The 13,855-nt window shown below is 41.5% G+C and overlaps 1 protein-coding gene across 2 annotated transcripts; it reads right to left on the reverse strand.

The window, feature by feature from the left end:
• Nucleotides 1-877: 877 nt before the first annotated feature.
• Nucleotides 878-11,340, reverse strand: snx1b (sorting nexin 1b). 2 transcript variants are annotated; one of them, XM_080458856.1, is made up of 15 exons: nucleotides 11,191-11,340; nucleotides 9,359-9,536; nucleotides 7,924-8,072; nucleotides 7,496-7,562; nucleotides 7,376-7,419; nucleotides 7,139-7,280; nucleotides 6,985-7,063; nucleotides 5,579-5,654; nucleotides 5,352-5,468; nucleotides 5,131-5,224; nucleotides 4,808-5,013; nucleotides 4,483-4,626; nucleotides 3,453-3,533; nucleotides 2,246-2,317; nucleotides 878-1,978 (listed from the first exon to the last, which is right to left on the reverse strand). In XM_080458856.1, exons 1-15 carry the CDS (start codon nucleotides 11,308-11,310, stop codon nucleotides 1,928-1,930), a joined length of 1,620 nt encoding a protein of 539 aa, XP_080314982.1. In that variant the 5' UTR covers nucleotides 11,311-11,340; the 3' UTR covers nucleotides 878-1,927. The 2 variants fall into 2 exon arrangements, with proteins under 2 accessions (XP_080314982.1, XP_080314983.1); XM_080458857.1 differs by having other exon boundaries at nucleotides 5,352-5,465; nucleotides 11,191-11,322.
• Between the last annotated feature and the right edge of the window lie 2,515 nt (nucleotides 11,341-13,855).

Here is a 13,855-nt window from a genome sequence, read left to right on the forward strand (position 1 = left end):
CCCCCCATAAATACTTCACCCTCCCCTCAAGAAACCCTGATGCCCCCAGAAAGTCCTCATCCTTCTCAAAAAAACTCTTGTCACCCCCATGAGAAAAACCTCTACCTCCCCCATCCCTCCAAAATATCCACGATCACCCCTGAAAACCAACTCTAATCCCCCCAAACCAGAAAAAAACAGAAACCCTGAGGACCATTAAAACTATCTGATACCCCCCCCAAAAAAACCTACTGACCCCCACAAAAGGAAGAGAGAAACCCGCCTCAAAAAAACAGAGGCCCGATATCTCCAAAATAACCTTGACCCCCCCCCCCCAAAACATTGTGATCCAATAAATCTCTGAACCAACCAATAAAAAAAAAACCACCGCCCATAACTCCCTGACAACCCCCACCCCACTGACCACTACCTCCCCCCACTAACCACTACCTCCCCCCCCACTAACCACTACACCCCCCCCACTAACCACTACACCCCCACCCCACTGACCACTACCTCCCCCCACTAACCACTACCCCCCCCCACTAACCACTACACCCCCACCCCACTGACCACTACCTCCCCCCCATCTCTGATTGCTTCAAATGTTTTGAGAAAATATATAATCAAACAAGAAAAAAAACCTGAAGAAAGAATAATGAACATAACATTGGATCTTTTAGTTAGTAACAAAAAATAAATAAATCTATTAACAGACAGAAATGTAAACAAACAAGCCTGAAAACAAACAGAGTTCCACAGACTCAGTGCTGCCCCCTTGGAACAAAAGTGGCATTACATGAACTTTAAATATACACGTATCTTAAATCAATTCCTGTAATGACGTAAAACGGAGAAAAAAAGAAAACAATGTTCATGAAAAGCAAACAGACAGTAGGCAAAGTGTAACCAATCATTTATTTTGTACATCTACCTGTCCAACGTTTTAAGGGAAATGTGTGTGTGCCGATGCAACGTGGTTACAAAAATAAAGCACGTCGTTACGTAAATATGACATGACAGAAAAAAAAACTACATTTACAAACGCGGATTAAGAAAATAAACGGAACGCGTCACATGAACGTCTGTGCCTTTCCTCTCGCCATGCGGAACAATTTATCCAAACATGTGCCGCGGTTACGGATAACATCCGGTAGTGGTCGTAGGACCCGAGGACCGTACACATGTACGTGTCTCGAATCATTTACAAAGAAGGGGAACAATCGGCAGCAGATCCAGACGAGCTTCAGGTTCTGACAAGATCAAGAATAATCCGAATCTTAATATAACAAACATCTAGAAAATACCAACGACGGAGTGCTTTTAACTTCTGTAACCTTTAAAGTCTGTACGATTTATTTCATATTGTAACAGTTTGCTAATACTCCTGGCAAATATCTTCAGTCACCAATAGTGGTTTATTTATGTTTTAAAAAAAAAAAGGTTTTCCAACTATACAATGCAATTTTAGTGCATCAAGAACATGACCAGACGTACATCCACACACAGAATCTGTTAGAGTGGAATGACTGATTAATGCCTATTCTCTAATGTAAACTACAGACAAGATTATTTCAGGGCAGTACCTCATTGTTAACATTTTAATATAGTGGATTCAGCAAGAAAAAAAACAAAACAAAACAAACATAAATACATCTCTCGCTGTCAGGACAGTGAGCTTTACAAATACTATGGTCGGTTAAACTCTTAAACTCCAGAATTTATGCCAAAGAAATGTGTGAATGCGGCAGCTTATTATCTCAAAGGCCTGTACAAGAGAATACACCATCATTATATAGACAAAAAAAGAAGAAAAAAAAAAAATGGACGGAAGTTTCTTGTTTCAAAAAATTGTCCTCAGTTCCTGGTAAAGAGGTAAAGTGTTCCACGAAAGGCAGTCGGGGTCTTGAAAAAAAAAAAAAAAAAAAAAAAAAAGTCTCCCTGTTCATTAAGCGATGGCCTTGGCCTCCGGCAGGAACGCCTCCCAGAACTTTATAAGCTGAAAGAAGAGAAGAAAAACAAAAGGTTAAAAGGATGAAGATGTACAGTTGATTTAGACGCCGTATACAGTGACACGTTAAGAGTGCATCGTTTATTGGAGAAAAGTTTTGCATTTCCACGGCAACATTTTGAAAACGATGCGTCTTTTACACGGAAACGGGAAGAAACGCTGCGAAATGTCGCGTAAAACTGGTCCCCAAGTGGTTTTCGACCAACATTTAAAAGCCGTTTTCACGTGAAAAATGAGGTTAAAATGACATCTTACCCGTTGTTGAGACTGCAGCATTGCCTCCAAATATTTAATTATCTGGCTCTTGAAGTCCTTGGATTTTTCTTTCTGGAAGGAAAGGCGAGTAATAAAGTTAAGCGAACGTCATCCTCAACCCGACACCTCCAGCAGACTTTGTTAAAACAGTTTGGAGTCTGTGACGCATCAGACGTCCCCTGGACCAGTACAGAGCCACTGCAGCGGGGCCGTCAATGACACGCTGCTGAATTTCATCTGGAGTGGTAAAATAGTGCCATAATAACCTTTAAATTTGAATTTTAAAGTTTTACTTTGTTGTGGTGCAGAATATACGTGATGAAAATGTCTATATTGTTGCAAAAAACTAATAATTACGACTGAAAATTGCTACAATATCAACATAAAGTCAATTTTAACGATGGAAAACACAGTGAAATGTCTAAAATGGATTCCAGCATGTTTTTAAAAACTCCCCCTGACAACTGGGCTCTGAGGCTTTGTAAACTGAAATGGGTGTAAATACATTTTTCCTCCGTTTTGTGTGTATAGTATCTGTATTTTGTGTACGTTTGGAAACGTCTGAAACAAATGAATGAAAAAAAAACTAAACAAAATAATGAATAGGACATAATGTGGCACCACAACACGGATGTGAACATGTGACTAGAGCAGCAAGATGTCAGTGAATTTAGGATTTGTATTTATCACCTGGTGCGGCGCTCTGCAGTCGGTCACACTAGCAGGGATGTATCTGTGGGGAGTTTACATGTTCTCTCCGTGTGTGGATTTAATCTGAATTCTGGTTTCCTCACACAGGAAAATTCTAATAAATAAAACTAAACTAAAAAAAAAGACTAAATCTACATTGGAATATTGAAACATAACCCAAGTGACTATGTACCTGTTATTTTTAATTTTCCTTTTTGTTGTCAATATGTTTACAAATGTGCTTAGTAAGCTTGCAGATGGTCCAGTAACTGTGGGTGGGTGGGGTGGGGTGGGGTGGGGTTATTGAGAAATTGATGTAAAAGTTCTGTGATTATATTGTTTATTGGTTGTATTTGAAAATAAAAAGACGTTGTTCCAAAAAAAAAAATCTACATTGGAGGATAATTGGTGTCTCCTGTAGGTGTGACTGAGTGTGACTCCTGTGTCTTCTGGTGGACGGTTTACCTCGACGGATGAAAACATTTTACTGTTGTGGAGTAATCTCACAAGAATTTACCTCGAACCTGAGCACCTCTTTGCGTACAGTCATGCCAATCCTGTCAAAATCTCGCTCGTACTGCGTGACCTTCGACTCCCACTGTGGACCAACAGGAAGACAACAACAACAACAACAATAACAACCATGATAAACGTGCATCGATCTACCAAAACATCACAGATACACTTTATTCAAACAAAACCAAAAAACACCAGCTGCTCAATCTGAGGGATTATGACAAACAAGACATTTCAGAAAACTCAAGTTCTGGTTCCACTGAAGGTTTTTAATGGGGATGAACTGAAGTAAGTACGGGTTCTGGTGAAAGATGATTCGTGCAACGCGAGCGACTTCATCAGCAGAGCAGTTCGCTCGACGTCGCTCATTAGTTTAGCTGCTCAGTGGATCCAGGAGGTTATTACTCCGAGCAGATCGCATATCATTTGCTTATGGACTATAAATGAGGCTTCATGGCGTTTAATCAGTACTCGTATTGGTACTCGGTATCGACACGTAGCCAAAGGTTAGTACCCGTACTTTAAAAAAGAGTGGCATCGCCGCATCCCGAGTATTAATAAACGTCTGAAAATACTTGAACGTAATGAAGCCGAATGTGACTTCTTAAAATAAATAAAATCACCAATGAAAAACCAAAGATCTTCAAGTTTTGAACCACAAGGAAAACATGAAACATGAAACTTTTGATTTATTGAGAGATAAAAAAACTAAAGTTTGATATTTTTTAGGGACAAATGGTCTAAATATAAAAGGCTAAAGTGAAAGTAAATTTTTTCTTCTCTGTAAAACTGGTTTCTCTTCGTGTTCTCACTCACTTTTTTTTTTTTTTACATGATTTTATATTTTCACAAGATATATTTGCACTGGCTTCTTGTCTAGTATGTTTAGTTTAGTTAGTAGTGAAGAGACCAACCTGAAAGCTGCATTACCACGATGGAAGAATCCGACTGTACTGTGAAGTTATACTCTCTACCTGCAGCATGTGACTATCAAAACATTCTCGGTCAGGCCCGTGTTGGGGGTCTGGTACCTCAGTGATCTCTTCTTTGGCCTGCTGCAGCTTCTCAGGCTTGTTGGCCCACAGCAGCTTGGCCTCGGCCTCCCTCTTCTTCTGCAGCGTGCTCTGAGCCTCCTGCCACCGCTGCCACGCCCGCATGCGCTGGTCAAAACAGCCCTGTGGACGCCAACGTCAACATTAGTAGTGGTTTATTCCATCAACCAAACACACAAAAATACAACAAAGAAAAAAAACCAAACAAACCGAGGAAGACCGACGGGTTTACGCTGAAGATAAAAGCTTTTTTTCCCTAAACCCTGAGCAGAATAAAGCTTCTGTGACTTCGGGTTCAGCTCACCCGCACGGCTGCAAGCAGGCGGATGTAGTCGGCGAGCAGCTCGGCGAAGATGAAGAAGTCGCTGGCGGCCTGCTCCTGATGCAGCTGCTCCATCTTGTCCTCCACCTCTGCCAGCTGGGAGAGGGCCCTCGACAGGGCCGTGTTGTCCTCGGAGTTCCCCAGCATGGCCATACTTTTGGCGAAGACGGCCGTGTTCCCGCACAGCTCTGCGCGCACAGAGGGAACAGTGGATTCAGTCGAGGCGGCATGGTCGCTGGACTGAAACCTTCTGAAGAGAAGAAACCGCAGGGAGACACGGGGGGGGGGGCTCCGGCGGGGCTCACCCTTCCGGTGATTTACGAGCGAGTCCACCACAGCGTGGAGCTTCCTCAGCTGCTGCTCCTCAGCATCCACCTCCTGGAAGCGGTCCTCAAACCACTGAGACGACAAGGAAAGAAATCTGAGTTTTATAAATACACTGGCTGACTCCAATCTCTTTCATATGTGATGTATTCGACACGCGGGTGCATTTCAGAAAGAATAATAAATCTCGAAGTCTCCTCACAGTGTCGGACTCGTTCATCTTGATGGTCATCTTGTTGACGGCGTCTGAAGCTTTATTGATCATTTTGAGGAAGCCCGCCCCGCTCAGAGCCTGAGTGTTCACCGCTCTGGGAAGCTGCTAACACACAAACACTACCAACATTAACACCATGGGTTTTTTTTTTTTTTTTTAACATCATCTAATATTTCTCCATCTATTTTATATTATAAAAAACTTTGACTACTCACGTCTTCTCTCTCCAGGAACTCACGGACGTCAGGATCTTGAAGTAAGGTGGGGTGAACCACTATCCTCTGAAGATATCTGTGAAAAACAGAGGATGACAATCAGGTCAACATTTACTCCACCATCATCTGGATCACATGAGGAGACACATTTCTTCCATCCAGGAGACACTGAGAGGACCTGAAGGAGCAATACAACTTAAAGATGCTTGAATGTTTAGTGTCAAACATGAGACTAAAACCAGCCACAAGAGGCTTCAATCCGGACAAACCACCGAGCAAATGGTAAATATTTCAATGAAAACATTGATTTTTATTAAACACATTTCATGAGAATAGTCGACACAACACAACACCGAGAGCCGAGCTGAGATATCAGTGGTGCTGCCAGGAAGGTATCGCCTCACATAAACGTAGAGGACTCCAGGTAGGACAGGATTGTTTGAGTAATTCTTTTGTTTGAATGTGGTTGAGGTGAAATACCTTTTTTCTTTATATCCATTTTCTTCCTCCTGTTAATGTTGTTTGACTCAGTTTATCAACGGATTGGGTTAGTGAGATTACAGTGTCGTCATTTTTCAATTTTAAATAAATCACCGTGTCTTTATTTGAGAAAATTTGCTGGTTTGTTGTTTGTGGAGCAGGGAAGGAAAATGTCTTTATTTGGACCCCGTCTCTGTGGGAAACACTGCTATGGCATGTACACATCACGTATCTCACCGTAACATTCGCTGTGTGCATGAGTGTGTGGTTTCATTACAAAGAACAACAGCACCCACTAGTGGCCTGACATGCTAACTACACCATTTCCAGTGTTTCTGGCGTTTCCATGAAAAAAAATTTATTCATTTTTTAAAACGTTGCGGCGTTAACACAAAACTTCTCTGAAACTTAACAGAAAAACACTGCGTTTTCACATGAAACACTCTTGTGTAAACGGGGCCTACGTTTCCATGGTGACTGTAAATCAACTCCAGGGGTGAATATGAGGTCTGTCCCCGTGTTTGCACTTTGATGGAACGCTGACCTGTCCACTTCACCCTCTGTAGCTCAGTGTAGGCTGGTCATGGCTTTATCCCCCTCTCACGCTTGAGTAGCAGTAGAAGACACACCGACTTGTTCCATTCCTGTTCTCCATCTATCTTATATGTTTACTGATGATATCTACTCTGCACAGGCGGAGTTGAAATTCCAAAGACAAAGATTTGGGAGGGATTTCCTATTTTTTTTGGTCCAATCTGTGTTTTTGAAGTTTTTTTTTTATTTGTTCAGTTAGCACATTAAGTATGGATAAATATCTAAAAATAAAATGCATAGGTGTGTGAACAGAAGGAAAAAAAGTACATTTATATATGTATATAAACCTCTCAAAGTATGAATATGTGTGATCATCATGGAGGGATCCTCACCTCTCCAGTGCAGCTCTTCTTCTCTCCACAAACTCCACCGAGGACGGATCGTCCATTCCCACCTTCACCTTGGTCATTCCTGCAGTCCAGAAACAGTCACATGATCAAGAAAGGACGTTGATAATCAAGACAACAGAGAGATACCCACACCTACCAACAACACTCTTCTCCGGTGGCGGTGGGATGATGCATCCGTGGAGCGACTGCTTCACTGACAGCTTCTCATAAAGTCCCAGGAAGTCACTGAAACGCCTCCTGACCGAGAACGTCTTACTCCTGAACATAGACAAGGACGTCTGGTGGACAACAGGGAGAGTACATACATGAGAGACACACAGGAGCAGAAGCGTGTGAAAATACACTCAATATATCAGACTAAAGTAACACGGACCCTGGTAGACACTTTGTAGGCCACATATGCGTTCATGCCATCTCCTGTGAGAGAAGAAACAGTAAAGTTAGAATTAATGGTAAAAATGCTAAAGTTCACTCATTGTTCAGTTTTACAGACCGATTTTCTCGGGGTTGGTGACCGCAACATCCACATCGAAGCTGTCCGTCGCTTCTTCCTCCTCCAACTGTCATCAAAAAGAAAACAGACAATTCAAACTGAGTGCAGCCAGACGGAGCTGCAGCCGATTGAAACGATGTTTACCCACCAATGTTTCAAGTGAAAATTCATCTTTTTTGTTTCACAAGTGTTCCCTGTTTTCTTTATCTTTACATTTTTTTTTACTTCGGTTTTCTCTCTGTCAATTTGATCAACTCTTCACTTTTCGCTCTTGTTTCCATGTCTTTTTTTGATCTCGTCTCTCTCTCATATTTATTTTTGGTGTTGTCAGTGACTCGGAGCGTCGTCGTATCAACAGAAACCCAAAACGTTGTGCAGTTCAGGCGTTCCAACGGCCTGCGGGCCATCGGCTGAGCCGTGGTTCATACCTGCTCCAAGGAGGCGGGCGTCACGGCTGCAGGGCTCGGAGTGAAGGTGGAGGCAGGCCGGGGGCCGGAGGAAGAAGAGGAGGAAGAAGAGGTGGCCTCCTTCTGAGCAGAACTGCTGGACTGGTCTGTGCTGAGCTCCACGTGTGCTTCTGCACAAAGAAGAAGGATTTACATCAATGCTGCAATCTCTCTCTTAATGTGGATTATCCATCAGTCTAATCTTACAATATTTTATAGGATTAACAACAGTAATGGATCATTTCCAGGACATCAATACCTTTTTTACAGAACAGGCAAACAATACAAAAGTACTTGGCAAACGATATAATACAGCAGGATTGTTTGTGAGAAAGTGTTTATAAGACCTTTTCAAGCTGTTGGTGTAATCATCCATCCTGGACAATATTCATCATAGTGGAATTAATTTATAACGTCCTTAAATGTTTTAATGTCTGCAGGAGATGAACTATTCCTACACTGTCATCTTCACCCACATTGGTGATTCTGTGGGCCGCAGTTTTAACTTTATTGCAATATGAACATGTGCAATACGACAAAGTGTCATTTATCACAATTCACAAAAGTTGTGCAGTTAACTGATGATGGTATAAATTAGAAAGAGCACCGTTATTTTGAAACACAAAGACATCAGTGTAATTCTAATCATCAAACATTATTGTTGACAATCCTCAACATAATCACACGTTTATTTAACATTGTGCAGCTTTAATATAAATGTCTTATTATCATTATTCGTAATATTCCATCGAGAAACTGTTATCACCATTCAGCTGATGTCTTGGAAACTTTTGAATTAAATGATCTGAATTCTTTGAAATGAGGCTAAATAATGAACATTTTCTTTTACCTTTTTATGTTTAAGCTTTTTATCTTTCAAAAATGTGAAAGTCCCACTCAATATCTGTGGTTGTTGATTGGTGGTTCAGGTTAACAATTTATTTTAAGGCAGAGAATGGTAACTGGTATTTAAAGGGAAGAACTCTCAACTCACAGACATTACCACAATTGACTTCAGCGTTTGCATTTACTGCAAATATATTGTACTATCGTAAAAGTCAGCGTTATAGCATATTGAATGTTTAACTATTATTTTGCAGCATTATTAAAAATGTATAGTTACTTAGTATATCATATAGTGTTTAAAACCGATCGATCTGCCTCTTGTCAAAGGACATTTTTCTTTTAACTTCTTATATTTAAGATAATTATCCTTGTAAGATGTCAGACCACCACTGAATATCAGTTTTTTTCCTTGACGGTTCAGACATAAAGGTTATTTTGCACTATTTCATGATGCTTGAAGGTTGGTGTTTACATTCCTTGTGAGTTATATAGTTCTCATATATGACCATGTTCTCCTCAGGTGGACTGATAGAAGCTCTCTGCTCCACACTGAGCAGGACTGGTTTCTCACCAGCAAACAGGTCATTGTCCTCGTCGGACTGGACTCCGTTGGACTTGGCGGCGGCGGCGGCGGCGGTGCCGCGTGGCTCCTGCTGCTCCTCCTCCTCGGTGAACAGGTCTCTGGGCTCCTCCTCCCGGGATCGGTCGGGCTGGGAAACCCCCCGGCTCACCGACGCTGGCGGGTTCCTCTGCAGACAGATCACAACAGCCTGATGTGTCAGAACTTTCTACAACTTAACTGGCTCAGATTCTGGAACGTTACAACATCTGTTATTGTAGTTATGCAGACGACACACAGCTCTATATACATCAGTCTCTGTGAAACACTACGACCCCTTATACCTGCTGAGTAAGTGGTCATTGAGACACTAATAAAATCATCTCACTGCCATCTGAAAAATGTTGCAAGAATTAAAGGATTTCTGAGCAGACAAGGTTCAGAAAAGCACATTTATGCATCTATTTTCAGCAGGCTGCATTATTGTAACCGTGTGTTTACAGGTCTCAGCAACAAACGTGTCAGACAGCTGCAGCTCATCACCAACACCCAGAGGGTGGAGCACATTACACCTGAGCTTTGGTCTCTGCATGTCAGTGGATCCAATTCAAAATCACACGTTTTGTCTCCACAGCTTTGAATGGTCTCAGGCCTGAATGAATCTCAGATTTACTTGTAGAACATGAAACGGTCAGACGCCTGAAGTCCCCAGCGAGAAGCTTCCCAAGTGTTCCCAGAGTCAGAAGAAACAAGGTGACGCAGCCTTTAGTTCCTACGCTACCTCCTGCACTCCAGACACATGTGAGGTTAGTTGATGACCCTAAATTGCCTCGAGGGGTGAGAGTGTGAGTGTGTGTCTGTGTCAGTCAGTCAGTCAGTCAGTCAGTCAGGCTGGCTGTGTGGCTGTGTGGCTGTGTGTGTGTGTGTGTGTGTGTGTGTGTGTGTGTGTGTGTGTGTGTGTGTGTGTGTGTGTGTGTGTGTGTGTGTGCTCTGTGATGGACTAGTGACCTGGTGGATCCTGCACTCGCCTACAGTGAGCTGGGATCCACTCCAGCGACTTTGGACACACACACATATATATATATATATATATATATATATATATATAAGATATGATAATAGCCTACCTGAGGCTGGATGTCCAGTGTCATATGAGTTTGTATTATTTGCTCAGGCTTTCCAGTTAAAAAAAGGGTTGCATGTTACTGCTCCTAGAGGAGGAGAAGTGAAGTGAAGCAGCTTTTAGTTGCTCCACTCTTCACCTTGTAGGAACAAACTTCTTGACACTTTAAAACCTGAACACACTATGATTAGCTCAGGCTTTCTATTAAACACTATATCTCCTCCTTATTGTGTCTTTCTTAATCCCTTGTTTTCACGTATTTCCCTGTGAAGCACGAGATTGTGTCGGAATGTTGCTGCAGAAATAAACTTGACCGTTATAAGACTCACTGATAAGCAGTGATGTGGCGGGGTGGCGCCATGTGAGCAGACAGCACAGCCAAATTTCATTCCTAAGACAAATGACTTCAAGTATACGACCTTCGATTAGGAAAAAATACAAATTAACTGAGATTAAAACAGACCGAGACAGATTAAAAACAATAAAGACACTTAAACTGAGTCTGAACTCAGCATTTACTTTCTAAAACTAACAAGAGACTTCATAAATAAGTCCCACTTCTAAAATAATTTACATCTAGATTTATATTTCCCCCCACTGTGAGGGATTTATTGTTATTCTGGATTAAATGCAGCTCAGCTCAGATAAAGAGGCGGCTCATTTCTCGGATTAAATGATAAATATCAGCTTTATTTTAAACGCCACCGAGCTGTAAACCTACGTTGCTGGTAAATATGTCTTCTCCCTCGTCGCTGTCCCCGTCCGCCATGTCAGCCGGTCCCGGTTCGGGCTCCTCAGCGGCGGGGAAAGGAGGAGGGTTCCGATCTGAGCTGGCCGCCATAGTCCGTGTTGTGGAGACGACTGACGAACCGGAAGTGGAGCTGTGAGGCGGGGAGCCGGCTGCAGCGACTCCTGCTGGTCACAGCGCGTCATTACTCCCTGTACATTTATTATTCTAAGGGAGAATATGGAGTAAATGAAAAACATGTTTTCATCAATGTGACATTCTCTGATCAAATATTGTACTTCGGCCGCAGTCAGCTGAGGTGGAGACTTTAAATGAAATGAAGTAATGATGAAAAAATCAAACATATTTCACTGCCACCTCATAAATGTTTAGACCAAGTGTCAAACTCATTTTAGTGCTTTGTTGTGGCACAGAGTATACATACACAAGTATACAATTACTGTTAAAAATGACTCCAATCTCAACATGAAGCCGATTTTAATAATACTGTTTGGGGCAGTAAAATGTCCAAAAACCTCTTCTCCTATAGCTGCAACATGTTTTAACAAACACCCTGACAGCATGGATTAGTAGCATACTAATAGTATTTTTTTTTTAAAACTTGTTTAAAATTGTTACTTGGCTGTTTGGAGAGCCGGATTGGAGCCTCCAGTGGGCTGGTTTTAGCCCATGAGCCTTATGTTTGACACCCCTGGTTTAAGTATTTGGAAATAACTAAATCTAAACCGGGTCTCTTGTGTTTGGACTTTCTTACATGCAGGATGTCCAGAAGTTCCTTAACGCCGTTTGTCTCTTGGATTATCATGACTGTTGTTATAATGTGCCACTTTGATATTCAGAGACATTATCAATGCATACAGCAGACAGTCGTTGGTGCCTGTCTGGTTTGAAGCGGCTCTGATAGTTGATGAAGATGTTGGAGTTGTCATTAAAGTTCATCCCACTGGAGAACCGTGTTGAAGTCAGCCATGTATTCAAGAGAAAGATCCAATTACATTTCCCAGGGTTGGAATGGGGCCTGAAATGACAACATTTTGTGACTCAAGAGTCCCTCAGTGTCTCCTTCAGCAGGGAAAAGTTCTGTTTCAGGATCTCTGGGCCGCACATCCATCTTCTATCCCGGTCCAGCTTGACACCCATCTTGGTTTGTGGATTCTGACACCAGTCCATCACGTTCGAACAAATAATAAACAGCCATATGCAGCCCAATCTAATCTGGAGTGGACCCGACATTATAAATGTATACTTTAAACAATTACAATTTCAACATAAAGCCAATTCTAATGAAACCCTTCAGTGTAAAATTCAGTGAAATGTCCAAAGACTCTGCATGTTTTTACAAACTCACCCTGACAACAAGGCGTTAAGGCGAATACTAGCTTTCATGGCAGCATTGCCGATATCTCAGCTCTCGGTGTTGTTTTGTGTCTTATGTTTGACACCCCTGATGGGAATAATACTTTAATTTAAAAGCAAATAATCATTTGTACCCCCCCTAAATTTTGTCGAATGCCAATCTGCTGGTGTTGTTCATTAAGTCTGACTTCCTGTTCTCTACTTAATTCCCTAGTTTTCTTTTACTTTTTTGGACAATGTTTGCTTTATTTTCAGCATCCAATTAAAGTGTATTTTATTAACACTTGGACAGATAAGGCTTTTACAACCCTGTGAAAAGGGTTATATTGTTTGTGTGGACCTCAGTTTAACTTAATAGCAAAATTAAAAAAAACAAAATTAAAATTTCCAAAACGCCATACATGTAATCTAAATGACCAGACTTTAAAATGAATTCCATCCTGCAGCCAAATGCTGGCGAGCATAAGTGAGGAGATAATATTTCCTTAAAAAACTCCAATTATAAAGAGTGCTCTAAAGGCCTTTTTTAATGTACAAATAATGACTCATTAGCTCCCAGCAGTCTTTATCTGAAACATGGACTTTGGGCACTAATGCGTGAAATATTACAGGCAGAAGCGTGGATGATGTCCTTTTTGTAGGATTGATTAAACTCAAGTGTTGTAAATTAAGCCCAAAAAGCAATCCCTGGTTTTAGGTGCTAATTTTTGTGTGAAATAATGAATATTTGATTGACTTTTCTATGAGGATAATATAACAGCCAAGTACTTTGTGCCAGAGCAGAGTGTACGTAATGATACTGGACTGTAATGAGATTTGCTAGATTGGGGTGTGTACACAGATTAGTATTCACAATTTGTACATGTGTAATTTGTTTTAGTGTTGAGATTTGTAGCAAGGACCAGTAAATGTCTTCACCTCCAGCCTTTATGAGTCTTTATGAGGAGATCGTGCTCTTCGTCCAGCACAGGGATGAGTCAGTCTGAGTTGTCCCCTTGAATACACAGTTTCTTTAACAGGAAGCAGTACTGCACTCCTGCTTCTGGACTTCAAACATAAAAATGACTAAAATGAGCCCGTGAGTCTGGATGACGAGCAAATAAAACGTGTAGTTGTGCACAAAAGTCTGTTGTGGCAGAAGACAAACAGAAAATGTAGAAGTGCAGACAACCAAGGAGGAGGTGAAAAACAAACATTTCTAGATCTTTGAGCATCACACATCTCAGTAAGCGCACGTTTAACACAAATACACAAACTGGATAACCACAAAGAACTCTATGTA

This window comes from Lipophrys pholis, assembly GCF_963383615.2.
Source record: "Lipophrys pholis genome assembly, chromosome: 2".
Lineage (NCBI taxonomy): Eukaryota > Metazoa > Chordata > Actinopteri > Blenniiformes > Blenniidae > Lipophrys > Lipophrys pholis.

Excerpts from the sequence above, each read along its gene's own strand:
- snx1b (XM_080458856.1), bottom strand. The coding sequence starts at position 11,310 with ATGGCGGCCAGCTCAGATCGGAACCCTCCTCCTTTCCCCGCCGCTGAG. Across the intron at positions 5,225-5,351 it reads AGATGAACGAGTCCGACACT|TGGTTTGAGGACCGCTTCCA; the intron begins GTGAGGAGACTT and ends TTGTCGTCTCAG. Across the intron at positions 2,318-3,452 it reads AAGAGGTGCTCAGGTTCGAG|AAAGAAAAATCCAAGGACTT; the intron begins GTAAATTCTTGT and ends CTTTCCTTCCAG.